The following is a 24,072-nucleotide window of genomic DNA, read 5'->3' on the forward strand; positions in this document are numbered from 1 at the left end:
TTGAAAACATTTTCAGACAGTCTTACCATTTAGAAAGTCTGTCCTTAAAACTCAAAATCCTACTACCCCAGCCTCCTGAATGCTGGCATTATAAACACGTTCCACCATGCCTTCAGGGCGTCATGTATTTTGACTCTGCAATTCTGCTCCTAGAAGTTTAGCCGTCAGCAAAATTCATAGACTGAGCTGTGAGGCCAGCTACTCACGGTAGCACTGTTCTCCATGTTGAAAGAGAAACCAGGAATTATCCTCACCTGCCTGAAGTGTTGCTAGCTGCAACCGTGAGCCGAGAAGTGAGAAAACCCCAGAGCACACTCCCACTCTTTAAGATTTTATCTTTTAAGTGTGTTTGTTTCTGTGCGCGGATTTGTACATACGAGTGCAAGGGCCCACGGAGGCAAGAAGACGGTTATAGACAGTTAGCCTGTCATGGTGCTCGGAATCTAAACTCAGATCTTTTGGAAGAGCTGTACTTGCACCTAACTGGTGAGTGGTCTCCGTAGCCCCCCACTTCCCAAGAAGGGCAAGTTGAAGGGTTCTGGCACACATTCAAAATTCGAATTCATCCTCACCTCAGATCTAGCCTTTTCCTGCCGGCCCAATTCCTTCTCAAACAATCCACACTGCAGCCAAGAGGGTGCAAAAACATCTCTCCAACCAGTCACCCCAGGCTAGCCCATGAGCCCTGTACAAGTAGTGTCCCTATTACCCTATTCATCGCTGTACCTTCCACTCTGGCACCGTGTGGGACACTCCCACTCCAGCACTCACTGACTCAGTCTGATGGACGCATGTTCAGGTAGTGTGGGGTCAGCGTGAACAGCAAGATCCAAGTGGGGTTGGCGAGCAATCAAAGGTGGGTATGTGTGTAAAAACGGACGTGTTGACATACGCCTTCCATCCCAGCATTTGAAAGGTGGAGGCAGAAGCATCAAAGTTGAGACTCAGCAGAGCTGTCCAGTACCAAAACCAAAAAGCAAGAGGCTAACCGCAAGCATCCCTATAGGAATGAGATGAAGTGTATGCAGAAAGCAGAGAAGAGTTCAAAGCAAATAGGATATTAGCTCAGCACGGCTGCACCAGAACAAGACAGCAGGGTAAAGTTCGCCCTGTGAAGGTGTCCGCCATCTCCGCAGGGAGATGCACGGCGCAGCCTCCACAACGCACGTGACTGGATGAGTCACAGCGCCAGGAAACCACTGGAAACCTCGGTTCAGCATCTCGAACGCAGTCTGACTTAGGACAAGGCAGCCACATATAGAGGAAACGGGCACAGAGGCCGCGTCCCTTGGCGGGAGGGGAGTGATGACCGTAGGCAGCCTGGTCCCACGTTCAGAAGTTTGCCCCATAACCCACAGGACAGGGAGACCCCAAAAAGATTTAATATAAGAACATTAACCTAAATACGGCGCAGGGAAATGACGTAGCGTATCAACCAATCGGGAACTGGCTGACTCTGAATCTCGCGAGATTCACGGGAGGAGACTGAGCCAATCGCAATGTCTCTTCTTCCAGGCCGCGGTGATTGGACGGAGGACTCACATGATACTACGATGCCCACGTGACCGCGCCCTGGCGACATGTGACCCACCTGGGACTTTGCAGAAGTAACTTCTGGACCCGGACAGTTAGGCGTCCCCAGGAACTAAACTGCAAGTCCTGTGTTACAGCCCTGTCAATTTGCATTTGAAGGACTGGGTTGGTGACCAGGGTCGCATACTACCCACGTCCAGGAACCCCGAGACGTGGCCGTTAGCGTGGGGAAGCTCTGAGAACTGAAGTAGCTGGGAGCCTGGGGATGCAGAGAGATATGGGCATTCGGATTAACACAGGAAAGACACCAGTAAGCAGAGACTGGGAACACTTCCCACCTAGCGGCCGTGCGACGGACACACGGTAACATACATAGGTAGAGGAGCTTGCTATGTAAGACTATGGAGGACCGGAACTCACATAGATGAGGATTTTGAGCATCCGTCAGTCCCGCTTCCACTTACTGGGTTCCTCCTTCTCTCCCTCCCTCCCTTCCTTCCTTCCTCCTTTCCTTTTCTGTTCCATTCCTTCCTTTCCTTTCCTTCCTTTCATTTATAAGACAAGGTCTTTCCTTGGCTGGCCATATTTGATTATATAACAGGGTGGAACTCACTGTGTAGACCCTGAACTCAGATTTCCCTGTTTCTGCCCGTTTAAGAATAAAGGTATGCACCTCCTGGCTTGATTTTTCTTTTCTTTCCTTCCCTTCCCCTTTCTTTCCTACTTTCTTTCCCTTTCCTTTCTGTCTTCCTTTTTTTTTTTTTTTAAACATTTATTTATGTATACAGTGTTCTGGCTGTATATGTGACTACAGACCAGAAGAGGGCATCGGATCTCATTACAGATGGTTGTGAGCCACCATGTGGTTGCTGGGAATTGAACTCAGGACCTCTGGAAGAGCAGTCAGTGCTCTTAACCGCTGAGCCATCTCTCCAGCCCTCTTCCTTTCTTTTTTAATAAACTGCCTGTCTCTGACTCTTACTGTAGAAAATGTGTGCTGGTTTCTTCAGGCTCAGCCATGCCCGTTTCAAGGAAGCCCTAATGGTGTCTATTTCCCACTGTTCCCTGCTGGTAACCCTGGGAGGTAGCCCTGGTACAGGGAGTGCTCTGTCAGAAACATGGACACAATTCTCTCTCCATGGTGTTAGAATTTCCTGAATAATAAATTTGCAACTTACATCTCTTTTATTGACTTGATTTGTTGAGTAGTCTTGTTTTCACTGTTTTAATCACTAATAACTCGGATCACACATTACACCTCACACTGCAATGATTATTACAGAATGGCTATACAAGGTTAGAGTTCAGTGAGTTCACAGAGGCCTTCCTGGAGGCAGAGCCAGACAGCTGCTACCAATGCAACATTTGATGGTTTGGTTTGCTTGGTTTTGTTTGTTTGTTTGTTTGTTTTTCCAAGGTAGGGTTTCTGTGTAGCTCTGACTGCCCTCACACTAGAACTCACACTAGACCAGGCTGGCTTCAAACTCACAGAGTTTGCCTCCCAAGTGTTGGGGTTAAGGGACTGTACCACCACCACCTGGCACAAATACAGTATTTAGGGATTAAGGGGTCCAGGTGGATAACTGTTGAAGACACGGAGCTCAGAACATGAAAGAATAAGGATTTAGGCCTCAGGTGTAGTTTCAGGTGTAGGACGGGTGTAGCTGGATGAGTGGCTAGGTGGGTTGACGGCAGTCTGAAGGGCTGACCTGAAACCCTAGGTAAAGTTCTGAGGTCTCTGCTTCAGTGGGTGGTCATCACAATGTCAGACACCCTTCCAGGGTCATGTCAGGGTGCTATGGCTTTTGTGGGGCCTTCACTGGTCTAGTGCATTTCTAGTTTGAAGCCTGATTTCCTGCTGTTTTTGTTCAGCCCAATGCTCAGTTTTTCAGTCTGCTTCAATAAGCCTGAAGAATGCTAACGCTCTACCTTTAAGAATAAGGTTGGTATTGGCTTATGCCTATGGTGTTGTTATAGTGTGGTGGCTTAGGGTATTCTTAGGTGGTACTGAACCGGAAGTGGTCTCTAGATGAGTGACAAAGTCAGGGTCATCCTGCCTCTGCATTTGCACTCTGCATGGAGTTAAATCCCGCTTTTAACTTGGAGTAACGTCGTGAGCACTCTGCTTAGTCTTTAAACTTTCTTTTATTTGTGTGTGTGTGCACATGTGCGTGCACATGTGCGTACACACCACACTCGTGGAGGCAGGCAGACAGCTTGTGGGTCCTGGAGATCAACCTCAAGCTGTTGGGCTTCATTTTACTATTTTAAGATTGTGATAAGATGCACCATCCTCCCAAAACAGCCCACGGGCCCCTCTTGCTCTCTTTCAGATCCATGGCCTCTCACCTCACTAGTGATTGTTCTAGGCATATATGTATACATATACACATTCCTGAATATAGCCTGCTCAGTCTGTATGTTAGCCATATGGATGTTTTCAGGGCTTTGGATAAAGAGTTTGTTGTTTGATAAAAACAAACTCTCGCCTAGGGAAGACTATGTCTCCCACTCCTAGCATTCCCTAGTTACCTGTGTAGGCTCAAGGCCACTCACCTGGGCCTGTCTATTGGTGACCTTACTCACCTCCTGTCTAGGCAGTCATGTTGGTGAGACTTTATGGGTGTACTTCCTGGCGTTCCTAGGAGACACAGCCCCACAGAAAACCCCGTCCCCCTGGTTCTTCCAGTCTACCCACCCTCTCTTCTACAGTGTTCCCTGAGCCTTGGGTGCAGGATGTTTTGTCATTGTGTCCACTGGCACTGGGCTCCAGAGTTCTGCATTCTGTTTGGTTGTGGGGTTTTGTTTTGTTTTGTTTTCGTAATGATCTCCGTCTCTTGCAAAAAAAAAAAAAAAAGTTCCTTGAAGGGGGGGTGTGGTGTAAGGACCACACTTACATGTAGGTATAAGGACAAATGTTTGGATTGTTATGGACTGTGTTGTCTTAGTCAAGTAGTGGTTGTAGGTTCTCCAAGAACCATGGCTTCAATAGCACTTAATATGTAGGTTTCCATACCTAGAATATTCTCCATCTTGTTCAGTGGATCTTAGATCAAATTGGAGAGCTGTTAGTAACTGCCAAGGGACGTGTGCCACTGCTGCACACTTAGGGTGGCCGTGCCATGCTGGTCATTGTTGTGGCTCACAGGCATCATAGCTAAGTAGAACTGTTGGCTGCCACCCTCCTTTGGAAGCTTGTGTGGTGCCTTCTGGTGCCATGAGTGGTGGGCAGTACCCTGGGAGGAGGCTTTCAGGTCAGTCCCAGTGCAGGGGCTTCTGGCCCTGTTCTTGGAGTGGGAGATGTGTCCAGCAACAGGGTCAGCTTGGTTTTGTTTTCTAGATTTTTCCTCTTTGTTCTTTTGTGGGAAGGCAGGGGTGATCTCAGGTAGGCAAGGCTGGGCAACGTAGCTAGGAATGACCTTGAACATCTCATCCTCCTGTACCAACCTTCCCAGTGCTGGCTTGGAAACATGCAGGATTATGCAGCGCTGGGGCCAAAACTGAGGGCGTCATACATGCTGGCAAGTACTCCACATCGACGGCCCTTTGCCCAGTTCTCATAGGAGGAGCTATTCTTGTATTCGTATCTCATACGTTTACAGGAAACTGAATTAAGTGGTATAATTGTACTGAGGTAAAATAAGATAAAAAGACCAATTATTAGATACTGATTTACCAGTTTGATGATTTACTGCTTGTACTACCCACCTGCCAAGAGTGACTTCACTTGCTACCTGAAACAGAAGAGACCTGGAGAAATAACAGAAATGATGGGTCGCTGCCCTTAGCAACCAGCCAACTGCCACAGAACCTTCTGCAAAATCTCTCTTGCCCGCCTGCCCCACCTTGTGGTTTTAGAATATGAAATGAGAATATAAACCAGACCCAGAAGGAAGCTTTTCACAGTCAGAAGCTATCCTGGTTTCAGTCCGCTGGTGACAGCTTTCATTGTCACTGGTCTTAGAGTGCTCATTCTAGGGGGGAAAAAAAATCCCACATTTTTGGAGGCCCAGCGAGATCTCACTGATTGAGACCCAGTTGGTCGAAAGAGGCTACCGCTGTTCCTGGGCCTCTTAGCCCACTGAAAGTCTCTGGAAATGGGAAGTGCACACCCTGACAGGATTCCAGGGACTCCTCTCAGTGACCAAGGGGACTGAGAAATGCAGAACCAGCGTCTCTGACTGGAAGAGGATGAGACTAGTTCGGATGTCCAGACCAGGTAAGGACCCCTGGGGACAGGCGAGAAGCACCGGTTATGGGCTTAACCACTCTGCAGGAGACTGCATCCCCTCCAAAGCCTCAATGGGATGCTGAGGACATGACAGAGTCTCCAGATAAAAGCCTCAAAAGGATACTGAGGCATTCTGTTGGCCTCTAGAGAAATAGACTAGAGATTTTTTAGAACCATTTATTTTTTATTTTATGTGCATTAGTGTTTTGTATACATATATAAAGGTGTCAGATCCATAGAATTAGAGCCATAGACAGCAGTGACCTGCTATGTGGGTGCTGAGAACTGAACCTGGGTCTTCTGGAAAAGCAGCAGCACTACCAATTGCCCACCCCTCTCTCCAGATCCCAACACTAGCAATTTCAACTTTGGATGTGTAGCTTCTAAATAGATGATGGATGTAGATGCTTGTAATGGCCCCATAGCCCTCGGGCTGTGGGATCTGACAGGGCTTCAACCTGTGCTTCCACTGAGGTCACTTCATCTGAATGGACACTCAAGTCTCATAGAGATTAGTAAGCACAGGGTTATATCTATGGCCCTAAGGTAAGACTTCTTAAGCCACTGTGAGGTAGAGGTAAGGCAGGTGAGGCAGGCTCCTGTTTTTTTGGTTTTTTGTTTTGTTTTGTTTTGTTTTGTTTTTTGTTTGTTTGTTTTCTTTTCTTTTCTTTTTTTCAGAGCTGGGGACCGAACCCAGGGCCTTGCGCTTGCTAGGCAAGTGCTCTACCACTGAGCTAAATCCCCAACCCTGGCAGGCTCCTGTTTGAGGAAAAATCTGGTCTTTGCCACACCACCCTATGTACCACACAGGTGAGCTACACAGAATCTCCTGTTTATAGAACGCCCTGGTCTTGGGTCTGCACAGTCCTTAAGTAAGACCTGCTCAGTCCTGTAAAAATACCAAGGAAGCAACCCTGTTAATCTACACAGAGGATGAAATCTTGTATCACATGGTGCCAAGACAGTTACAAGACCACCTGATCCTGACCATCCAGGGGAAATGCCCAGCCACCCCCTCATCCAAGAACACGGCAACTATATCATCCAGCCACATCTTTTGCCTGAAGAGGAGGGAGTGCCCCTCCATGACTGTGGAGAGATTTTTTTTATTTGGTTCTTTTTTTCGGAGCTGGGGACCGAACCCAGGGCCTTGCGCTTCCTAGGCAAGCGCTCTACCACTGAGCTAAATCCCCAACCCCAAGAGATTTTATTATAAGGATTTCCTCCTCACCGTCAGACTTGAAGATGAGCCACTTCCCAATTCAGATATGGAACTTTTTGCTGAGCCAAATTCTACAACAGAGAATATCCTTCTCAACAACAGACTCAAAGGTGCAAGACACTGAGACAGGAGACTGTTTAGCTCAGAGGGGAAGGAATTAGAAACAGCAAACCCTCTAGGGGGAGGGGCTGCAGTAATCGTGCACTGCCGGGTTCATACAAAGAGACAAGGTCTAGTCTGGAGACAGAGCCCCTCAGCCACTCCCGTTACCCATTACCGCTCTACCGTTTACACTCCAGATGTTCCTGGAGCTCCCTCATATAAGGCAGAAGGAAGAAATGAACAACCGATGAAGGGGCTGAAAATCAGAACTGGCTGACAACAGCAGACGGAAAAATAATTCCAGAGGTCACAGCTAACAGGTGAAATTGGGAGCAGAGAGAAAGCCACAATTAACCACCAGAGATTTCAACACTTCTCTCAATAAAAACACAGAGCAAGTGTATTAGACAATTAGTAAGAGGGTGGGGGATAATCCAGGGCTAGAGCCCTGAGCATTGCTAAGAATGTACAATACCCTGAGTTCAATTTGGAGCACAAAGAAGAATAAACAGAGGAGGAGGAGGGTGAAGGAGGAGGAGGAGAGGAAGGATGTAGAAGAATTAAACTCCCAATCAACCTGGAACTTTCTAGAACACTTACTCAACAGCTGTAGCACACCCTAATACCCCTCTGATGTTGGGAGCCAGCAGGTACAGCTGCACTGCACATCAGGCTGCAGAGATGCTGGTTCAAGACCAAAGAGAACTAACACCAAGCCCTGGACCACGGCCTCCTTAGGAGGGAGGGAAAGGGTCAGCACAGCCTGGCTGTGAGGACTGCAGTGCCAAGGATCTCAGTGTGTCAAGCAAGAGGACACCAAAACCCAGTCACGGCTTTGTCCAGGCGTGGAGGGTTGGTGATATTAACCAAGACACTTGCTGGGAACATAAGGACTGGGTAGGTGTCTTAGGGTTTTCAGGACTGTGAAGTCACCATGACCAAGACAACACTTATAAAGGAAAGCATTTAATTGGGGCTGGCTTACAGATTCAGAGTTCAGTCCATTATCATCACAGTGGGAAGGAAGCATGGCAGTGTGTAGGCAGACGTGGTGCTGGAGGCAACCAAGACAAGACTGGCTTCTGCAAGCAGCCAAGAGGAGGTTCTCTTCTACACAGAGCTTGAGCATAGCGCCTCAAAGCCCATCCCCATGGTGACACACATCCTCCAATAGGGCCACGCCTACTCCAACATTGCCACACCTCCTAACATTGCCTCTCCCTGGGCCAAGCACATACAAACCACTACAATAGGAGAGCTGGAAGTGTTCAGGGCAGGTCTCATTATGCTTATTCCCAAGGAATTTGCTGGAAAGAGCAGCAGAGTTATGGTGCTTGCAGAAATGTGACAGTTTCTCTCTTGCCTTGCTTTGTTTTGATTGATTGTTTCTGAGACACTCTTACTACGTAGCCCAGGCTATCCTAGGATTTGCCATGTTCCTGCCTCTGCCCGTCTAAGGCATAAGGTGAGAGGGGGATGGGCACCCAGGAAGTAGTACTCTTAGCTAGGGACACAATTTTGGTAAGCCATGTGGTTGGTTCTACTAGAGGGGAGAAGGAAGGAGCTAGGCAGTACCAGGCACATCTAGGGCTTGGGTACATTTTCTGCCCAGGAAGACAGTCTTCATAAATCTTTCCTGTGGGTGGTGGAATATGGGCTGAACCACAGGCTGGCATTTGCTAGGTGACCGGTCGGTGCCCTGCAGATAGATGGGAAAGTGGGGGTAAAAAGAAGGACCCCTGAAAGTAAGAAAATTTGTGACCACCAGAGGGCGCGGACGGGCTGTTCTGTTCCTGGTGGTGGCGTGCTTCCCTGGTCATCAACTCCAGCCTGCTGGTCTGGAAACTTCTAAGACCCGGATCCAGTTCAGCCCTCACCCTGAGACCCATCTCACTGAACCAAGACAGAAAGGGGATGAGATTCTCAAATAGCTTCACCAAAAGCGTCCCACAGAGAGGTGAAATTCGAGCCGGATCCTCCAGCAGCCTGGAAGCCCAAATGGTGTAATCTGTCTGAAAGTAGGGCAGAGAAGGTCCAAACCTTTATACCCTCAATGAAAGATGTATGTGCCCTGCCGCTCCCACTGCTCCCATTCCCGGACTGGGAACACACATTAAGCAAGTGTTGGGTGTTCTCCAGGCCTGATAGTACCGTCAGAACTGGGGTTGATTATGAATGAACGGCCCAACATGAACCAGGTATGGTAGGGCATCCACAATCCTAGGGCTGGAATTATGGGTCAAGATAGGATGATTATTCAAGTTTTAAGACAGCATGTACTATGTACATAGTGAGTACATAGAGAAGGGGTGTATGGAAACACAGCCTGGAGATGCTGATTTGATGGCTGTCCCACTGAGAGATTGTGTGCTGTCCAGGGGTTGAGGGAGGGAGCAGAATGAGGAGAAAGAGCCTGACACCAAGTAGTATCTTTAACGCACTTCACATGGTATTTTAAAGAGATGTTGGGAACTGGTAAGATCACTACACAGTGCATCGCAAATGTATGACCAAACTGTATGTACTGCAGCAGCCACCAGCATCCCACATCAGGAAAGAAACGCTTCTCCCAGCTCCTCGCAATGATTGAAAGCAGATGCTTTCATGGGCAGGAGACCACGGGATGGCCAGGGTCCCATCCCCACCCAGGATCAGCCGAGTGCTGTGCCACGAGGCAGGAGGGCATCTTCAGGCAAGCTCTGCTTTTTCGTTAGTTAGCCCTGTCTCAGCCTGGCCGGCCTCTGGGATGACGCCCTTAGAAATTTCAGCAGCCTGTGTGCAGCAGACCTATTCTCACTATATTCAAAAAAACAGACACATTTAGAATATTTTTTATTTAAAAAAAAAAAAGCAAGCAGGTTTGGTCTGTTTGTAAATCCTTGTAAACAGATCGTTTCTGTTGTCTTCTTTGAAATAATGATCGTAATCCAAAGTCTGAGCCTGTTATCCGTTCCTTGACTTGGAGCCAGGTTGCAGATGAGAGAGTCCCTTGGATGACTGAATGACGGCACTTCCCATATGCTGACTCACAGTGCAGCCAGTGTGCGATCAGCCCCACCCCCACCGAGTCCCTGCAGGTTTCTGAATCTCGGGCTTTTTGTCCTTGTTCCTATCTCTGAGGTTATGCAGGTATTGGTCACTGCTGGTACATCCGCATTTCCACAGTAACAGCTCGCCCCGGTAGCTTTGGGTCTGTCCTCTCCCCTCTGCAGGACTATTTACGACTTCTTGGACATATTATACTAGTGTGGGCTGATGGAGGAAGGACAGGGATATGTATCTGTTTCTCTCTCTCTCTCTCTCTCTCTCTCTCTCTCTCTCTCTGGTTTCTAGAAGAATCATATAAGTAGTTTCTGGGCTCCATCAGCTGCCTCTGGGACCTGGCACTGGGCAATTGTGCAAGGAATAAGCATATTGTAGGGCTCTCCGTTTGCCAAAGATGATTTGGGAAAATCAAGTCACCCCATCATCGTCCCACCAATCAGGACTCAGCTTTCTAACTCGGCATTATTATATTTTTAAAGATCACTTTGGCTTAGTTCCCTCTTCCCAATTGAACAGGCAAGTTATGATCTGAACTTTCAAAGGCCAGTTACTATCCCCAAGAAAGTAAACATCTAGATTCTGGCCTTTTTGTCCTCCCTGTATGGGGGGAGGGGTGATGGGTCAGATGCAAGGAAACTTAGTTGGGAGGCATCCAAGCCCCTACCTCCTGCCGACCCAGATTCTTGAACCCACAGAGCAGTGGTGTGCAGGTTCAGGGCTTGGGGAGGAGCATACTGTTGTCAGTAGATTCATTCATATGAATCCTCCTGTTGCAGTCATATCACCCTTGCTTGGTAAATGACGCTATGTTCAGAATCCAGGGCCCATCACAGCTGGATGTTTTCCAGGTTTCTTTAAGCCTAACCTTAGACTGCAGTGCAGTTGCTGCTCCACCCATACATAACCTTCTCTTCCTTAGACTCCAGTTTCTCAGCTAAGAACATCGCCCTTTCCATCCTCTCCCTTGACAGTTCAGCGAGGTCACTGTGGGGACGCCCCTATTTATGGAGCCTGAGGGGCTGGCTCTGTGATATTCTCTGCCACCTGGCAATGGAGCCAGACACGGTTCCTGGACCACTCCCGGGAAGAGAGAAATGGTCCCCACCCAGCACTCCGACTACAAGTCCCAAAAGGCCACGCGGCGCCGCACCTAGCCCCGCCTCCAGTCGCAAGCGTAACGTCGCGACGCCGACCGCGAGCGGGCGCCGGTGGCTGCAGCCAGCCGGCGGGGCGGGGCGGGGCCGGCGGGAGCGGTGGCCTTTAGGGCGGAGCCGGCTCCGCTGTCCGCAGTCGGCCGCGGGCTAGCGGACACAGCGTCTTCTGTCGCCGGTTTCTTTCGCTCACTGCTCCCTCGTTCCGGAGGTAGCTCTTCTCGGCTCTCTCTCTCTCTCTCTTCTCTATCTCTCTCCCTTCCGCGGATCCGCCATGTCGGAGACCGGCGGCGGTGAGGACGGCTCGGCCGGCCTGGAGGTGTCGGCGGTGCAGAATGTGGCGGACGTGTCGGTGCTGCAGAAGCACCTTCGTAAGCTGGTTCCGCTGCTGCTGGAGGACGGCGGCGACGCGCCGGCTGCGCTGGAGGCGGCGCTGGAGGAGAAGAGCGCCCTGGAGCAGATGCGCAAGTTCCTGTCAGACCCGCAGGTCCACACGGTCCTGGTGGAGCGCTCCACCCTCAAAGGTGCGCGGCGCCCCCTCCCAAGTCGCGTGGAGCAGCTAGGGTGCCGGGACCGCTAGCGCCCGCACAGTGGGGTCGCTTTGTCTCCGCGGCTTCTCAAGATGGCCGAGTTGGGTGGAGACCGCGTCTCCCGGTCCCGGCTGGGCACAGGGCCGCATCCATGCCTCCAAAGTCACATGAGCTTTTTTGGTTTCGATTCGTGTCCAAGCATAGCTCGCTTTGGGAAGAATCTGTCTAGGGCAGCCTAGGTGCTGGCCCCTCGGTGGGCTCGGGTACCGGTGGGTTGGCGGGACCCGGAGTGGGCAGGCCCTGGGCACCCAGCATCTCTGCTATCTGGCTGCCTACGCGTAGGCCTCCATTGGCCTCACAGCATCGTTGCTGAGTGGGTGTATCTCCCTCCCTGTTTTACAAACCAAGAAACCTAGTCCCGTGGCTGGTCCAAGGTCACCAGCTAGTACCGGACCTTTGACTAGACTCAACATAACCAGTTTCCAATCAAAATTGCTTGTTTTGCTGATCATGGCTTGAAACTGTTGCTTACATGACCCTAATGACAGCCCTGTAACATTTAAGTCTGGTTTCAAAGATTTAAGAACTCTTGCTTACCTAGTCGGGGAAGGAGGAAAAAAGCTGAGTTGTGTCTTCCAGTAGAGAGACGCTCACACAACATCCGTAGATTCATCTGGTATCTGGAGCTTGCTTACAGGATTCCTTCCTTCTTGAGTCCTATAAACCACTTTGTAGCATCTGGGGAGCATGTGTGCACGCTGGTGAATGGGTGTGGTGTATCCTTAGGAATCCAGATGTGCTGTCTAGGAGAGTAGCCCTTATTAAGGGGATTGAATCAGGTGGTCGGAGAAGATTTGCTTGCAAATTCCTTAGAGTTCCAAAGGCTTTGGGCTGGGTTAGAAAACCAGTGTGGCTGCCCTTTCGATAGTTTGTATCCAGATACAACGTATCGCTTAAAGGCTATTCTTAATTACAAAATGTTTAACGTGGCCTTGGTTTGGGCCTGCATCTAGAAGGCAGCAAAGTATTTTTCTTGAATCCACACGGAATGTTTAAAACAGTATGCTGTTAGTGACTATAGAGTGTTCCGTGTGGCCGAGGTTGTTTCCTTTACGTCGGAGTTTGTGTTTATTCCTGCATGGAATATTTTGGTCCAAAAGTCCATGTAATTATAGAAAATTTGAAACAGGCCCGAAAGTCAGCTGGGATCCTTCTGCCTCTGCAGAGCCCCTGTGAGCCCCTTGACCCCCACTTTTTTGGTCTTTTGTGGGTATGTGCAAATACATTTTGTTAAAATAAATTTTAACCTATGTTTTTTAAAGATTTTGAGTAGTTTGGCCCTGGCTAATTCTTTTATATTTTTGGTTGTACAGTTTGTGTATTGAAATTAGTGATTTCAGTATAAAACCACACAAAAACCATGAGTCATGGTTTCTCTTTACAAAAACAAAATCCTAAGTTTTCATCTTTCTCTGTCTTTGGTGATTTGTTTTTCTGCTATCTGTCCATCTTGGATCAAGGGTGGGATGGAACAAGTGTCTGCACAGGACTCGTTTCTTCTCAGCAAAGGGGTGATCCAGCATCCTAGCGAGGTTCCATAATGACTTGCACTTTTGAAAGTTCACTAAGGAATTGGGCTGTCTTGAGACTGAAATAACTCTCTTCTGTGTTTATAAGAGTCCTAGAGATTCAATGTTTCATTAATTTCTTGTTCACTTACAGAAACATAGGGAAAGGTTTTTATTTTTTTTTATTTTTTTATTTTACATTTCAAATGCCTCCCCTCCGGTCTCTCCTCAGCAAGCCCCCACATCCCGTCCTATTAAATCCAAGTTGATGCCTTAAGGTCTCCTCCTTGTTAGCGGCTGTGTTATCTATGCTGGGGTTGAGTCCAGGGTGTTGCACATGCTAAGCTCACCCTTTTTGTTGTTGTTGTTTGTTTGTTTGAGAAGTCTCACAGTGTAGCTAATGTCGGCCTGAAGCTTTGTAGACCAGGCTGGCCTCATCTCACAGAGATTACCTAATCTCTTCCTCCTGGGGGCTGCTAACCACAGGGTTCTAACATAACATGGAATTAGAGCCTAGGCCTGTTCAGTCTCTGGGCCCTTGGTAGGAGGGCTTGGTTTTGGTAGGGTTAGTTCTGGTTGGCATCTGCACACTTAGTCAGACATGTGCAGGTAACAGTTGATGGCAGTGAACAGCGAATAAATACCGCTAACTGTGATTAATAGATAGCAGATTCCTCATCACTTTTAGTCTTAGCCACCCCTCCCTTTTCTCTTTTTGTTAAAAGACAAATTCTCAGGTAGCCTAAGGGGTCCTCAGACTTATCTGTAGCCAAGATGACCTTGAACTTCTGATCTTCCTGCCTCCGCCTCCCAAGTGCTAAGGGCATTCAGAACCGTGGTCAGTTTTATTGTGGTGTTAGGGAAAGCGAAGCCAGCCAAGCTGTGTCTCCAGCCTCTCCTCACTACTCTAAAGATATTTCTAAACATTTATACCAAATACATAGAAGCATTTTTTAAAAAGTAAGTTCTTTTATAAGCTACCCCAGCTACTTGGAAACTTTTCATTTGAGTACAGAATTCCTCAAAGTATAAAATAAAGATGGTGGTTTAGCAGGTTCTTTTGATAGTGTAGCATCAGCAGATGAGAGTTACAGCTTTTCGCTGACAGTTCTCCTTTCTGAAATTCCTGGGCGGGGGAGATTGTTTTCTTCTAGATAAAAAGGTCATTGATCCTGAACTGGATGGTTTTCCCAGTAAAAATGTTTTTGTATCACTTCTTCCTACCCATGCAGGTTTTTCTTGTGCTTTGTCCCTGGTGGGTTGGTGGTATCTGTGGGAACGTAGCCGCTGTGCCTCTGTGACTGGTGTCCTCCAGCTCTGTGAGTGCCCAGCAGGGACAGTGTAGTGCTGAGTGTGAGGGCGTGTGTGTGTGTGTGTGTGTGTGTGTGCACGTGTGTGACTATGTGTGTGTGAAGGGTGAGTGTGTGTGTGTGAAGTGTGTGTGTGTGTGTGTGAGGGGGTGTGTGTGTGTGTGTGTGGGTGTGTGTGTGTGTGTGTGTGTGTGTGAAGGGTGACTGTGTGAGTGGGGGGTGCCACACACTCATGTCCCTGAGTCTCTAGGCTTGGGAGTTCTTCACTACTGGAAATGTGGCTGTTTTTTTTTTTTTTTTTTTTTTTTTTTTTTTTTTTTTTTCAGAGCTGGGGACGGAACCCAGGGCCTTGCACTTGCTGGGCAAGCTCTACCACTGAGCTAAATCCCCAACCCCAATGTGACTGTTCTTATGCATGCCTTGAACTAGTAGTCTAGTGTTTCCAGGGCAGGTAATTTAGGGAAGTCAAATCTTAGTGCAAAGATGGCTGGGAACTGGAGTGTAAAAATTTTTTCACATTTACATGTTTCAATTAGAGCCTTTTCTGTCTCCCAGCTTCATAGAAACATAGTTGTGTGGAGACTTAAAATTGTTTCTGTGGGCTTTCAAGAGTTGTTTTTCTAAGGACTTAATATTCAAGAGGAATTATGAAATTTAGTAATTGATAGCTTTGAAGACTTAATACAGCTGAGGATCCCTGAGGGGCTACAGAATGCTGGGGCCAGAGGTCCTTGAAGTATGACTTTTGCCTCTAACCTGGGATTGCTTTTCAGACTATGGATGTTCAGCCTGCATTCATTTCTAGACTAACCATCCCAAGTGTTAATATAGCAGTGAATAAGTCAGCAAGGAAAGCTTGCTACAGCATTTCTGTAGGACCTCAGTGCTGGAAGGAACCGGTCAGCCTGGGTTCACTGGCCATCAGTGCAGGCAGGCCTCCACTTTCTAGTGCAAGGTGCTTATATTTTCCCTTCCCCACAATTTCTCCAGATCCTCCAGATCCTCCCACCTCCCTACCCATCCAGCTTTATGGGTTTTTTGTTTGTTTGTTTGTTTTTGTTTTTTGTCTGTCAAAACGACAGAAAAAAGAAGTCACAAAACCCTCACAAAAACAAAAGACTCAAATGAGACAGAAAATACCAAAGCATGGTAAAATGAAAGAGTCCACAAAAAATACCATTGACTTTGTTTTGTTGGCCAACTGCTTCTAGGCCTACACCTGTCCTAAAGTGTGGTTGATTACCCAGTGAGACTTCATTAGAGGACATTGGTTTTCACTTTGCCAGCCGGTACTAATCGTGCAGAGTGCCTTGATTAGGGGTGTAGCCTCGTCCACTTCCCTTTCACAATGCTGGGCCTGGATCTGGTCTGGGGCTGTGCCACTGCTACAGTCTGTGTGCGCATGCGCATCAGTCCTGTTGCTTCTGAAAGACGCCTTCCCTGAAGTCCCCTCCACATACGGTTCACATTTCCCATCCCCACTTTAAAGTAGATCTCTGATTCTGGAGAGCAGGCTTTGATGAGATGGATTTTTGAAGGACTCGGAGGCTAGTCTCTGCAGTTCCTTAGTGCATTTATTGGGATGGGAATGTTTGGTGTGTGGTTAGGAGCACTCACTGCTCTTACAAAGGACCTGAGCCTGATTCCTAGCACCCACATGGTAGGTTTTTAGCCTCTGTGGGCACCAGACAGACAAGTGGTACACAGACATGCATACAGGCAAGATACCCATAATTTAAATAAATTTAAAGTTAAACTTTAAAAAGATAGGAATGTCTGTTTTAGTTTATATCTATCAGTTATTCTAAATTAATACTAACTGAAAAGGTACTGATCCCTTGGGACTGGGGTGTATCTGAGATGGCAGGGTGCTTATATAGCCTTTGGTTTGAACCCCAGCACCTGGTAGTGCACACCCAGAATCCCAGCACTGGGGAGGTAGAGCAGGAGGATCAGTTCAGGGCTGAATCCAAGGCCAGCCTAGGCTGTATGAGACCTTGGCTCCAGAAGAGAAGTACCAAGTACTAAGTTCCTTAGGCATCACTGACTGTCTTTTTCAACAGTCTTTTTCAGCTCACTGAAAAGTTCATTACGAGAAGTAAGTGGGATGTACTGCTTCCTTGATGCATCTGAAAGGATGCTTCTGTGCAAACTCAGGTTGAGAAAACCTGCCTTTCTCAGAGTTCTAAGCCCAGTGCCAGCATGGGGTGGTGTGGCAGAGAGATCAGGGTCCCCGGCACCAGAGATGAGAAAGGATAAAGGTAAAGCACTTGCAGAAGATGGTCTGTGTGGCGATGGTGACCATCGTGATACAGTACTGGTCTGTTTTAGAATTTAAAGGGGAAAGAAGGTGAAAGAAAAGCACAGAACCCTGTAAGGATCATTTGGTGTGGGGTGAGGGTGAATGAGTGCCTTCACCTGGCACTGGTAGTTTGAGATGTTGGTCTGTCTGCAGAAGCACACACACGTCCAGATGCTGCTGCCAGTTGGGCACTGTCCCAGTATGGCCCAGCACAGCTTGCAGCTCAGGACCTGGGTGGGGCAGCCTCCTGAGCCCTTCCTTTGGATTCTTCCACCTGTGTGAACTGTATTAACCAGAATCCACAGACACTGATCTGAGATTTAGTGAAACGTGCCGTCCTGACAAAAGTGTAGGTTGTCTGTAGGTGAGCTTCTAGGTGGAAGGTGTTCACAGCCTTCCCAGTATTAGCAACAAATAATTAAGTGTCCTTCCTTCAACTTTAAACATTTTTATAGAAGTAGAAAGCCAACTTTCTTTTTACTATTTAGAAGAGAAATAATTACAGTGACAGAAAGGGAGGGCCGCCACGAACAGTCCTGGAGATGACCTCTGGCTAACCTGGAACTTTGTGGGACTGGAAATAGTGGTGATCCTCCTGCCTCTTCCTTCACAATGCTGAGATCACAGGTGCATCAAGCTTGACCTGCAAAAAGTGTATTTGATAATTTATCAGAAAGTGGACTTTGGGGGTATTCAGACTTTGATTTCTGTATTCACCAGGAATTTGGATAACAAGACTGACCAACTGGTAATGACTTCCCCAAGTTATTCTTAGGGGTGCTGGAATTTCACCAAAGCCGCAGGTCTGTCTTGGAGTTCTTCCTGTCTGGGGATTATGTCATTGGGCGTGCCTTCCTGAGCCGGCCTGAGCAGCTTTCTGCCGCACTGCAGCGCTCCTGGTGTTGAACTGCGGCATTTGCTACAAAGCCCTGACTCACCTGCAGTGGGCGGTGGAGCCTGTTTGATCAGGGAATACAGGCAGCAGCTGAGGCCCTGCGATTGCATTTGTATGATGATGGTCTGTGGGGAACAGACACTTGGACATTTTCAGTGTGTCAAGCATCTCTTCTAGGTGCTTATAGAATCTTTTATCATCCATGTTACTGGAATGGCATTTTATATGATTGTGGAAAGTTTAGAAAACTGAAGGAGACAGGTTGTTTTGTTTTATTCTGTTTTTTGTTTTTGTTTTTTTTTTTCTTTTTATAGCTTTTTGTTTTGTTTTGTTTTCCAGACAGGGTTTCCCTATGTAAACAGCCTGGCTGTCCTAGAACTCACTCTATAGAGCAGGCTGGCCTCAAACTCAGAGGTCCGCCTGCCTCTGCTGGAATTAAAGACTTGGGCCACCAAGCTCAGTGAGACAATTTTTTTTTTTCTTTTTTCTTTTTTTCGGAGCTGGGGACCGAACCCAGGGCCTTACCACTGAGCTAAATCCCCAACCCCGAGACAATGTTTCTTAATCCACTGCCTTGACAGCTGGAGTTTAGGGCATGTCTCTATGTGCTTTGTCTTATGCGTGCAATTAGAGATGGCAGGCACAGGTGTGTGACTTTCAGGCAGCAGGGTTATCTTGTAATTTAGATTTGAGTGGTTGGAGAGTTGGTTGACTTATAAAGGGTTTTTTTTTCCAATAGTTTTTTCTTTTTTTAAGTTAAAAATTTAAAAACCACCTTAGGCATGCTAAAGCTGTTTACTTTGCAGGCCAGGGTAGGCCCTGCACAAGAGGAAGGAACACACTGGATTGAAAGAACAGTCTGGAAGAATGGCCCAGGCTCAGTGCTGGGCACTGGATAACAACTCTTTGTCATCCTGCTCCAGGTTCTTAGACACTGACTCCTGCTGGAGCAGCTACACAGTGGACCGATGCCAGCATTCGGTGCTTACAGGAGTTGCTTTCACTGCATGATCTCTTTCCTCAGCTGAGGTGCAGCGTGCTTACACAGTCACCAGCAGGGACTCCTAGGCCCAGGAGGGGTGGCATTCTCTGGGTGGGCACTGCCCTATATTCTCTGTGCCTGAGGTCTTCCAGGTACTGTCTGAAGGTGCCAACTTCTGCGTGAAAAGACAAGTGGTCGTACTAGGTACACTAGAGACTTCTTCCATCCACTTCTTCCTCCCTTTTTAAAATTATATCAAAAGCAGATATTTGGAAAAACTGTTTCTTGATACATCACATATCATGCCTTTAGGTGTGACCTTTGTTTTTAAAGTCAGTTTACAAAGAAAAGGTTTTCATTACAGCATTTGCGTGCATAGCGGTCATTTTACTTTGTTATCACCGAGCCCCATTACCCAGTGCTCTCTGCTCCCCAAACATCTTCATCTCACATGTGCCATTACCCTTTTATTCCCTCCTCACTTGAGATGGCTTCCTCCCGTCTCATCCCCCTTCTCCACACCCCTTAAATCCAAAGCCCACATAAGAGAGACATTGCTCTTTTTCTTTTTTTCTTTTTCTTTTTTTCTTTTTTCTTTTTTTTCGGAGCTGGGGACCGAACCAAGGGCCTTGCGCTTGCTAGGCAAGCGCTCTACCACTGAGCTAAATCCCCAACCCCCACTCTTTTTCTTTAAAAAAAATTTTTTTTTATTTCATGTATGTGAGTACACTGTCACTGTCTTCAGACACACCAGAAGAGGGCATCAGATCCCATTACAGATGGTTGTGAGCCACCATGTGGTTGCTGGGAATTGAACTCAGGACCTCTGGAAGAGCAGTCAGTGCTCTTAACTGCTGAGCCATGTCTCCAGCCCGAGACATTGCTGTCTGCATCCAGTTTATTCACTTAGCACAGTGAACTCCAGCCCCACCCATTTTGTGCAGATGTCATGATTTTGAATTTTGCTTTTGTCTCATCCTAAAACCAACAAAGCAGACAGTGTTTGCTCAGGCTCTGCATTTTGTACTCACTTGTCAGAGTTTACTTGCTAAAAGAATCCTCAGGGAGCACCCAGTTCAGTGCCCCATGCCCTTCTCTGCTGTGAATTTAAAGTCCATACCTGCGTTTGTGTTTTCATGGACTCTTGGCTTTTTAATGCAGGTGAGGCTGAGGTGTAGGGCCTCATTCCTCTAATCTCCGCACTCAGAGCCGAGGCCAGGGAGGCCAGCAGGTGCCTGTGAGTCCAAAGCCAGGCTGCTTTCCACAGTGAGTTCTAGGCCAGCCAGAGCTCTACAGTGAGACCCCGGGGAGGGGTGGGGTGGGGGGCTATGAGACTGTAGAACTGAGTAATGCTGGTAAACACTGGGAGTCACTGAGCGTATAATCCAGCTAAAATGTTCAAATGCCTTGGAGGTTATTGCTAGAGAAGTTTGCATTATCTTATAGTCTTAGGATCTTGAGATAGAGTCTCACTATATAGCCCTGCTGGCTTGAACCTAACTATGTAGACCATGCTGGCTTTGAGCTCACAGACATCCACCTTCCTGTGGCACCACGCCATATGATTTTGTCTGTGGCTCATGTGCTGTGTGGACCCTATGTGGTCCAAGCCTTCAGCTACCTTGGGTGGAAGAGACACTCCTGTGTGCGGTCCAAAGCAGACTGACAGGTGCTTGACAGAGCAAAGGAAAGTCCTTCTGGGTATTTCTCATGCAGTCTTCCAGGGTGAGCTTCACCCTCATCCTGACCCTGCTGTGCGCTGGTGAAAAGCTCGTGTGGAACTGTAGGCCTCTGCATTCTCATGCTTTCTGGCTGAGTATCTTAGGAACACAGGGCTAGTAGCCCTGCCAGCCTAGGCTCACTGTGTGTCTTGGAAATGCTTGTCACATCATGTAGTAAGAGCTGAATATACAGCTGAGAAGACCGCACTTGGGATGGAAAGAGATTTGTATTTTGGGGACACAGAAGGTGAGTCTAGTGGCCAGAGACAGTGAGAATTCTGCAGAAACTACTGGAACTGCCCACATCTCTGAGATTTCACTCATGTGCTCGTATTAATCGTCCAACAACCCAGGCACTTGCCTGGAAGACACAGAGTCAGCTCCTTGTCCCCACGATCAGACAGCAAACAAATGCCCGACTTAGGAGTCAGGGAAAGCAGTAGAGCCAGCAGCCTGAGACTTCAGAAGTGAGGTGGGCTGGGGTGAGGATCGGTCTTAAGACTTGATAGATTAGAAATGGCAATGTGAATTTGATAATACTATTATTGTGATTTATAGAGGACGTTGGTGATGAAGGAGAAGAGGAGAAAGAATTCATTTCCTATAACATCAACATAGACATTCATTACGGGGTGAAGTCCAATAGGTAAGTAGTGTGGGTGCCACCGAGACCGTGCCACAGGTCTACTGCACATGAGCACACCTTGAACAAGGTTTCTGCGTCAGTGTAAATGCTGAAACGTTCCAATTCCGTTGCCATACGTGGTACTGGTCATATGTTTGAGCTGTTGTTTACTTACTAAGAGTTTCAGGTTTCAATCGGATTGTATTCACTGACTTAGTCATCTCTGCTTTTATCTTGTTTCTTCTTCATTATAAATGAGTAGTGAACACGCCTGTGCACAGGCTGATGGTTTTCAGGATGGCTCTTTCAAGAGCGTATTTATTACCTGTTCCTAGGAAAGGTGTCATTAAAGTTTTAATGCATGTTGCCAGATTGTCCACCTTCCAGAAAGTTTATATCAACTTCTGAATCCAGTAGGAACTTTGTGTTCCCATGAGTGAAAACTCATGACTGCATAGCAGTGCAAACTTCTTCAGCAATCTCAAGACTGCAGAGGGAGGGGTTGCACTGTATAGTGGTCCTCACTGTAGCCTCAGCATTTAGAGCCTGAAGCCAGGGAGCTAATGCTTGGAGCTAGCCTGGTCTACATAGGAGAAAACAAGCAAAAGGTATATAAGACTTGTGTGGATATTATGTGGACGGTGGATAGACTCCTAGATAGGATCTGCCAGTGTTTGCCACCCATGGGATGGCGGGCACATGTGATCGAACACTTCCTGATGAGCGCTGCAGGCGTACCTAGGTCAGACTTTCCTTCAGCTTCCCTCCCGTCTGACCACACTCAGCACTGGGGAGGTCACATGAGCCTACAGGGATCTCCCCTTCACTTCTGCCTGTGGGTTCCGGGGTGGAGGACTGGGGTGGGGTTGAATTTAGGTTGGTTGGCTTGGCATCAGGGGCCCTCAACCCCTGAACCATCTCCTTGGCCCTTGTAATATATTTAGGGAAATAGGACATCTAGTTGAAGGGGTGTCTAGAGATGGGGAAGAGGGTTCAGAAACTAAGAAGTGGAGCTGGGAGAAGTGGCCGTCCACTCAGCAGGTTTTATTATGGAACTGGCATGGCAGTGCACAGGTCATGTGCACCTTAGATGGGATGGCGTGCAGCTTACAGTTGCTCGAGTGGGTTGGCTTTAAGCCCAGTTGCTACCATGGTCATAGGGGCATGCTATAACCGTGCCCTGATACTGGATACAGTCGTTCTCCCACAGTGGAAAGGACAGTCACAGCTAGAAAAACACCCATTTGGTCTGATTTTTGGTTGGTCTGAGACAGGGTCTCACTCTGTATTGCTAGCTGGCCTGAAACTCACTGAGATGCTCCTGCCTTCTGAACGCTGAGTTAAAGGCATGGACAGCCACACCCAGCTCAGTCTGTCTCAATGTAATTTTAAGTTAAGCACTCAGAGATCGTAATTTGTTTTCAACACAGAACAGTATTGTTAACTAACTTAAATGTGACCTGTCTGCTCTGACGCCTCCTTTCGCTCTGCAGCTTGGCGTTCATCAAGCGAGCCCCTGTGATTGATGCAGACAAGCCGGTGTCTTCCCAGCTCCGAGTCCTCACGCTGAGCGAAGACTCGCCCTACGAGACCCTGCACTCCTTCATCAGCAATGCAGTGGCTCCGTTCTTTAAGTCCTACATCAGAGAGTCTGGCAAAGCAGACAGGTAAACCTGCCTTCTCTCTGTCGCTCGGCCCCCGGAGTCACAAAGGTGTCTGTTGATTCTGACAGACCTTAGCTGTGCCTTTGAGCCGGTGCTGCTCTGATTTTGAGATGCTCCGTCTCTGTAGGGATGGAGATAAGATGGCTCCTTCGGTTGAGAAAAAGATTGCAGAGCTTGAGATGGGGCTCCTTCACCTGCAGCAGAACATTGAGATCCCGGAGATCAGCCTGCCAATCCACCCCATTATCACCAACGTCGCTAAGCAGTGCTACGAGCGTGGAGAAAAGCCCAAAGTTACAGATTTCGGTGATAAGGTTGAAGACCCAACCTTTCTTAACCAGTTACAGTCTGGAGTTAATCGGTGGATCCGAGAAATTCAAAAGGTGAGGGCACTGTAGTTGACAGCTGGTGTGAGGTGGTGGCCCTTTAATGTCTGTGGGAAGCTGCCCCAAGTTGTTCTGTGTGATGGTATTGTGACAGTAGGAGCCCCTGCCGATTCCAGCGATGCCCATGCAGCACTAGGGTCTGGGCAGAGTAGTAAGTACACCACGAGTTGAGAGAGCACTTGACACAGCCATTTTGCCAAGTTTCAAACCAAACCCTTCCCTTGTGTTGGGGAGGGATCAACTTGAGATTTACCAGGTGATGTCATCTTGTTTTCACAGGTGACCAAGCTTGACCGAGATCCAGCATCAGGAACTGCCTTGCAGGAAATCAGCTTTTGGCTAAACTTGGAGCGTGCATTGTACCGCATCCAGGAGAAGCGGGAGAGCCCAGAGGTGCTCCTGACTCTGGACATCTTGAAGCATGGCAAACGTTTCCATGCCACTGTTAGTTTTGACACAGACACAGGTAAAACCAGAGCCAATAGCCAGATGCATAAGTCACTGACTTTCCTTCTAAGGTCCTTGATGATGTAGATGGACTTCAGTAGATGCAGTTTGGGATCAGACCTAGGCCCAGCCTTTTTTTTTTTTTCTTTTCTTTTTTATTTTTCGGAGCTGGGGACCGAACCCAGGGCCTTGCGCTTGCTAGGCAAGCGCTCTACCACTGAGCCAAATCCCCAACCCCCAGGGGCACACTCTAAACACTACTGTTCCAGCTCTTAACTCCTTTTCTCTCCTGCGTCTTGTCTCCTCTTGCCCTCAGTTCTACAGAATAAAAGGCTAGGGCCGTCCTCCTCACCTGTGA

At 47.9% G+C, this 24,072-nt stretch overlaps 1 protein-coding gene across 2 annotated transcripts in view; it reads left to right on the plus strand.

Moving 5' to 3' along the window:
- Nucleotides 1-11,372: 11,372 nt before the first annotated feature.
- The window catches only part of Dync1h1 (dynein cytoplasmic 1 heavy chain 1), a 67,135-nt gene continuing 54,435 nt past the window's right edge, over nt 11,373-24,072 (plus strand). For both annotated transcript variants that reach the window (XM_032908444.1, XM_032908445.1), the window contains exons 1-5: nt 11,373-11,808; nt 21,151-21,238; nt 22,711-22,884; nt 23,009-23,264; nt 23,547-23,733. In XM_032908444.1, coding sequence (XP_032764335.1) covers nt 11,559-11,808; nt 21,151-21,238; nt 22,711-22,884; nt 23,009-23,264; nt 23,547-23,733 — 955 coding nt within the window. In that variant the 5' untranslated portion in view covers nt 11,373-11,558. The remainder of the gene's footprint in view (nt 11,809-21,150; nt 21,239-22,710; nt 22,885-23,008; nt 23,265-23,546; nt 23,734-24,072) is intronic.

The sequence above is a fragment of the Rattus rattus genome, chromosome 7 (genome assembly GCF_011064425.1).
Source record: "Rattus rattus isolate New Zealand chromosome 7, Rrattus_CSIRO_v1, whole genome shotgun sequence".
NCBI classification, from domain to species: Eukaryota; Metazoa; Chordata; class Mammalia; order Rodentia; family Muridae; genus Rattus; species Rattus rattus.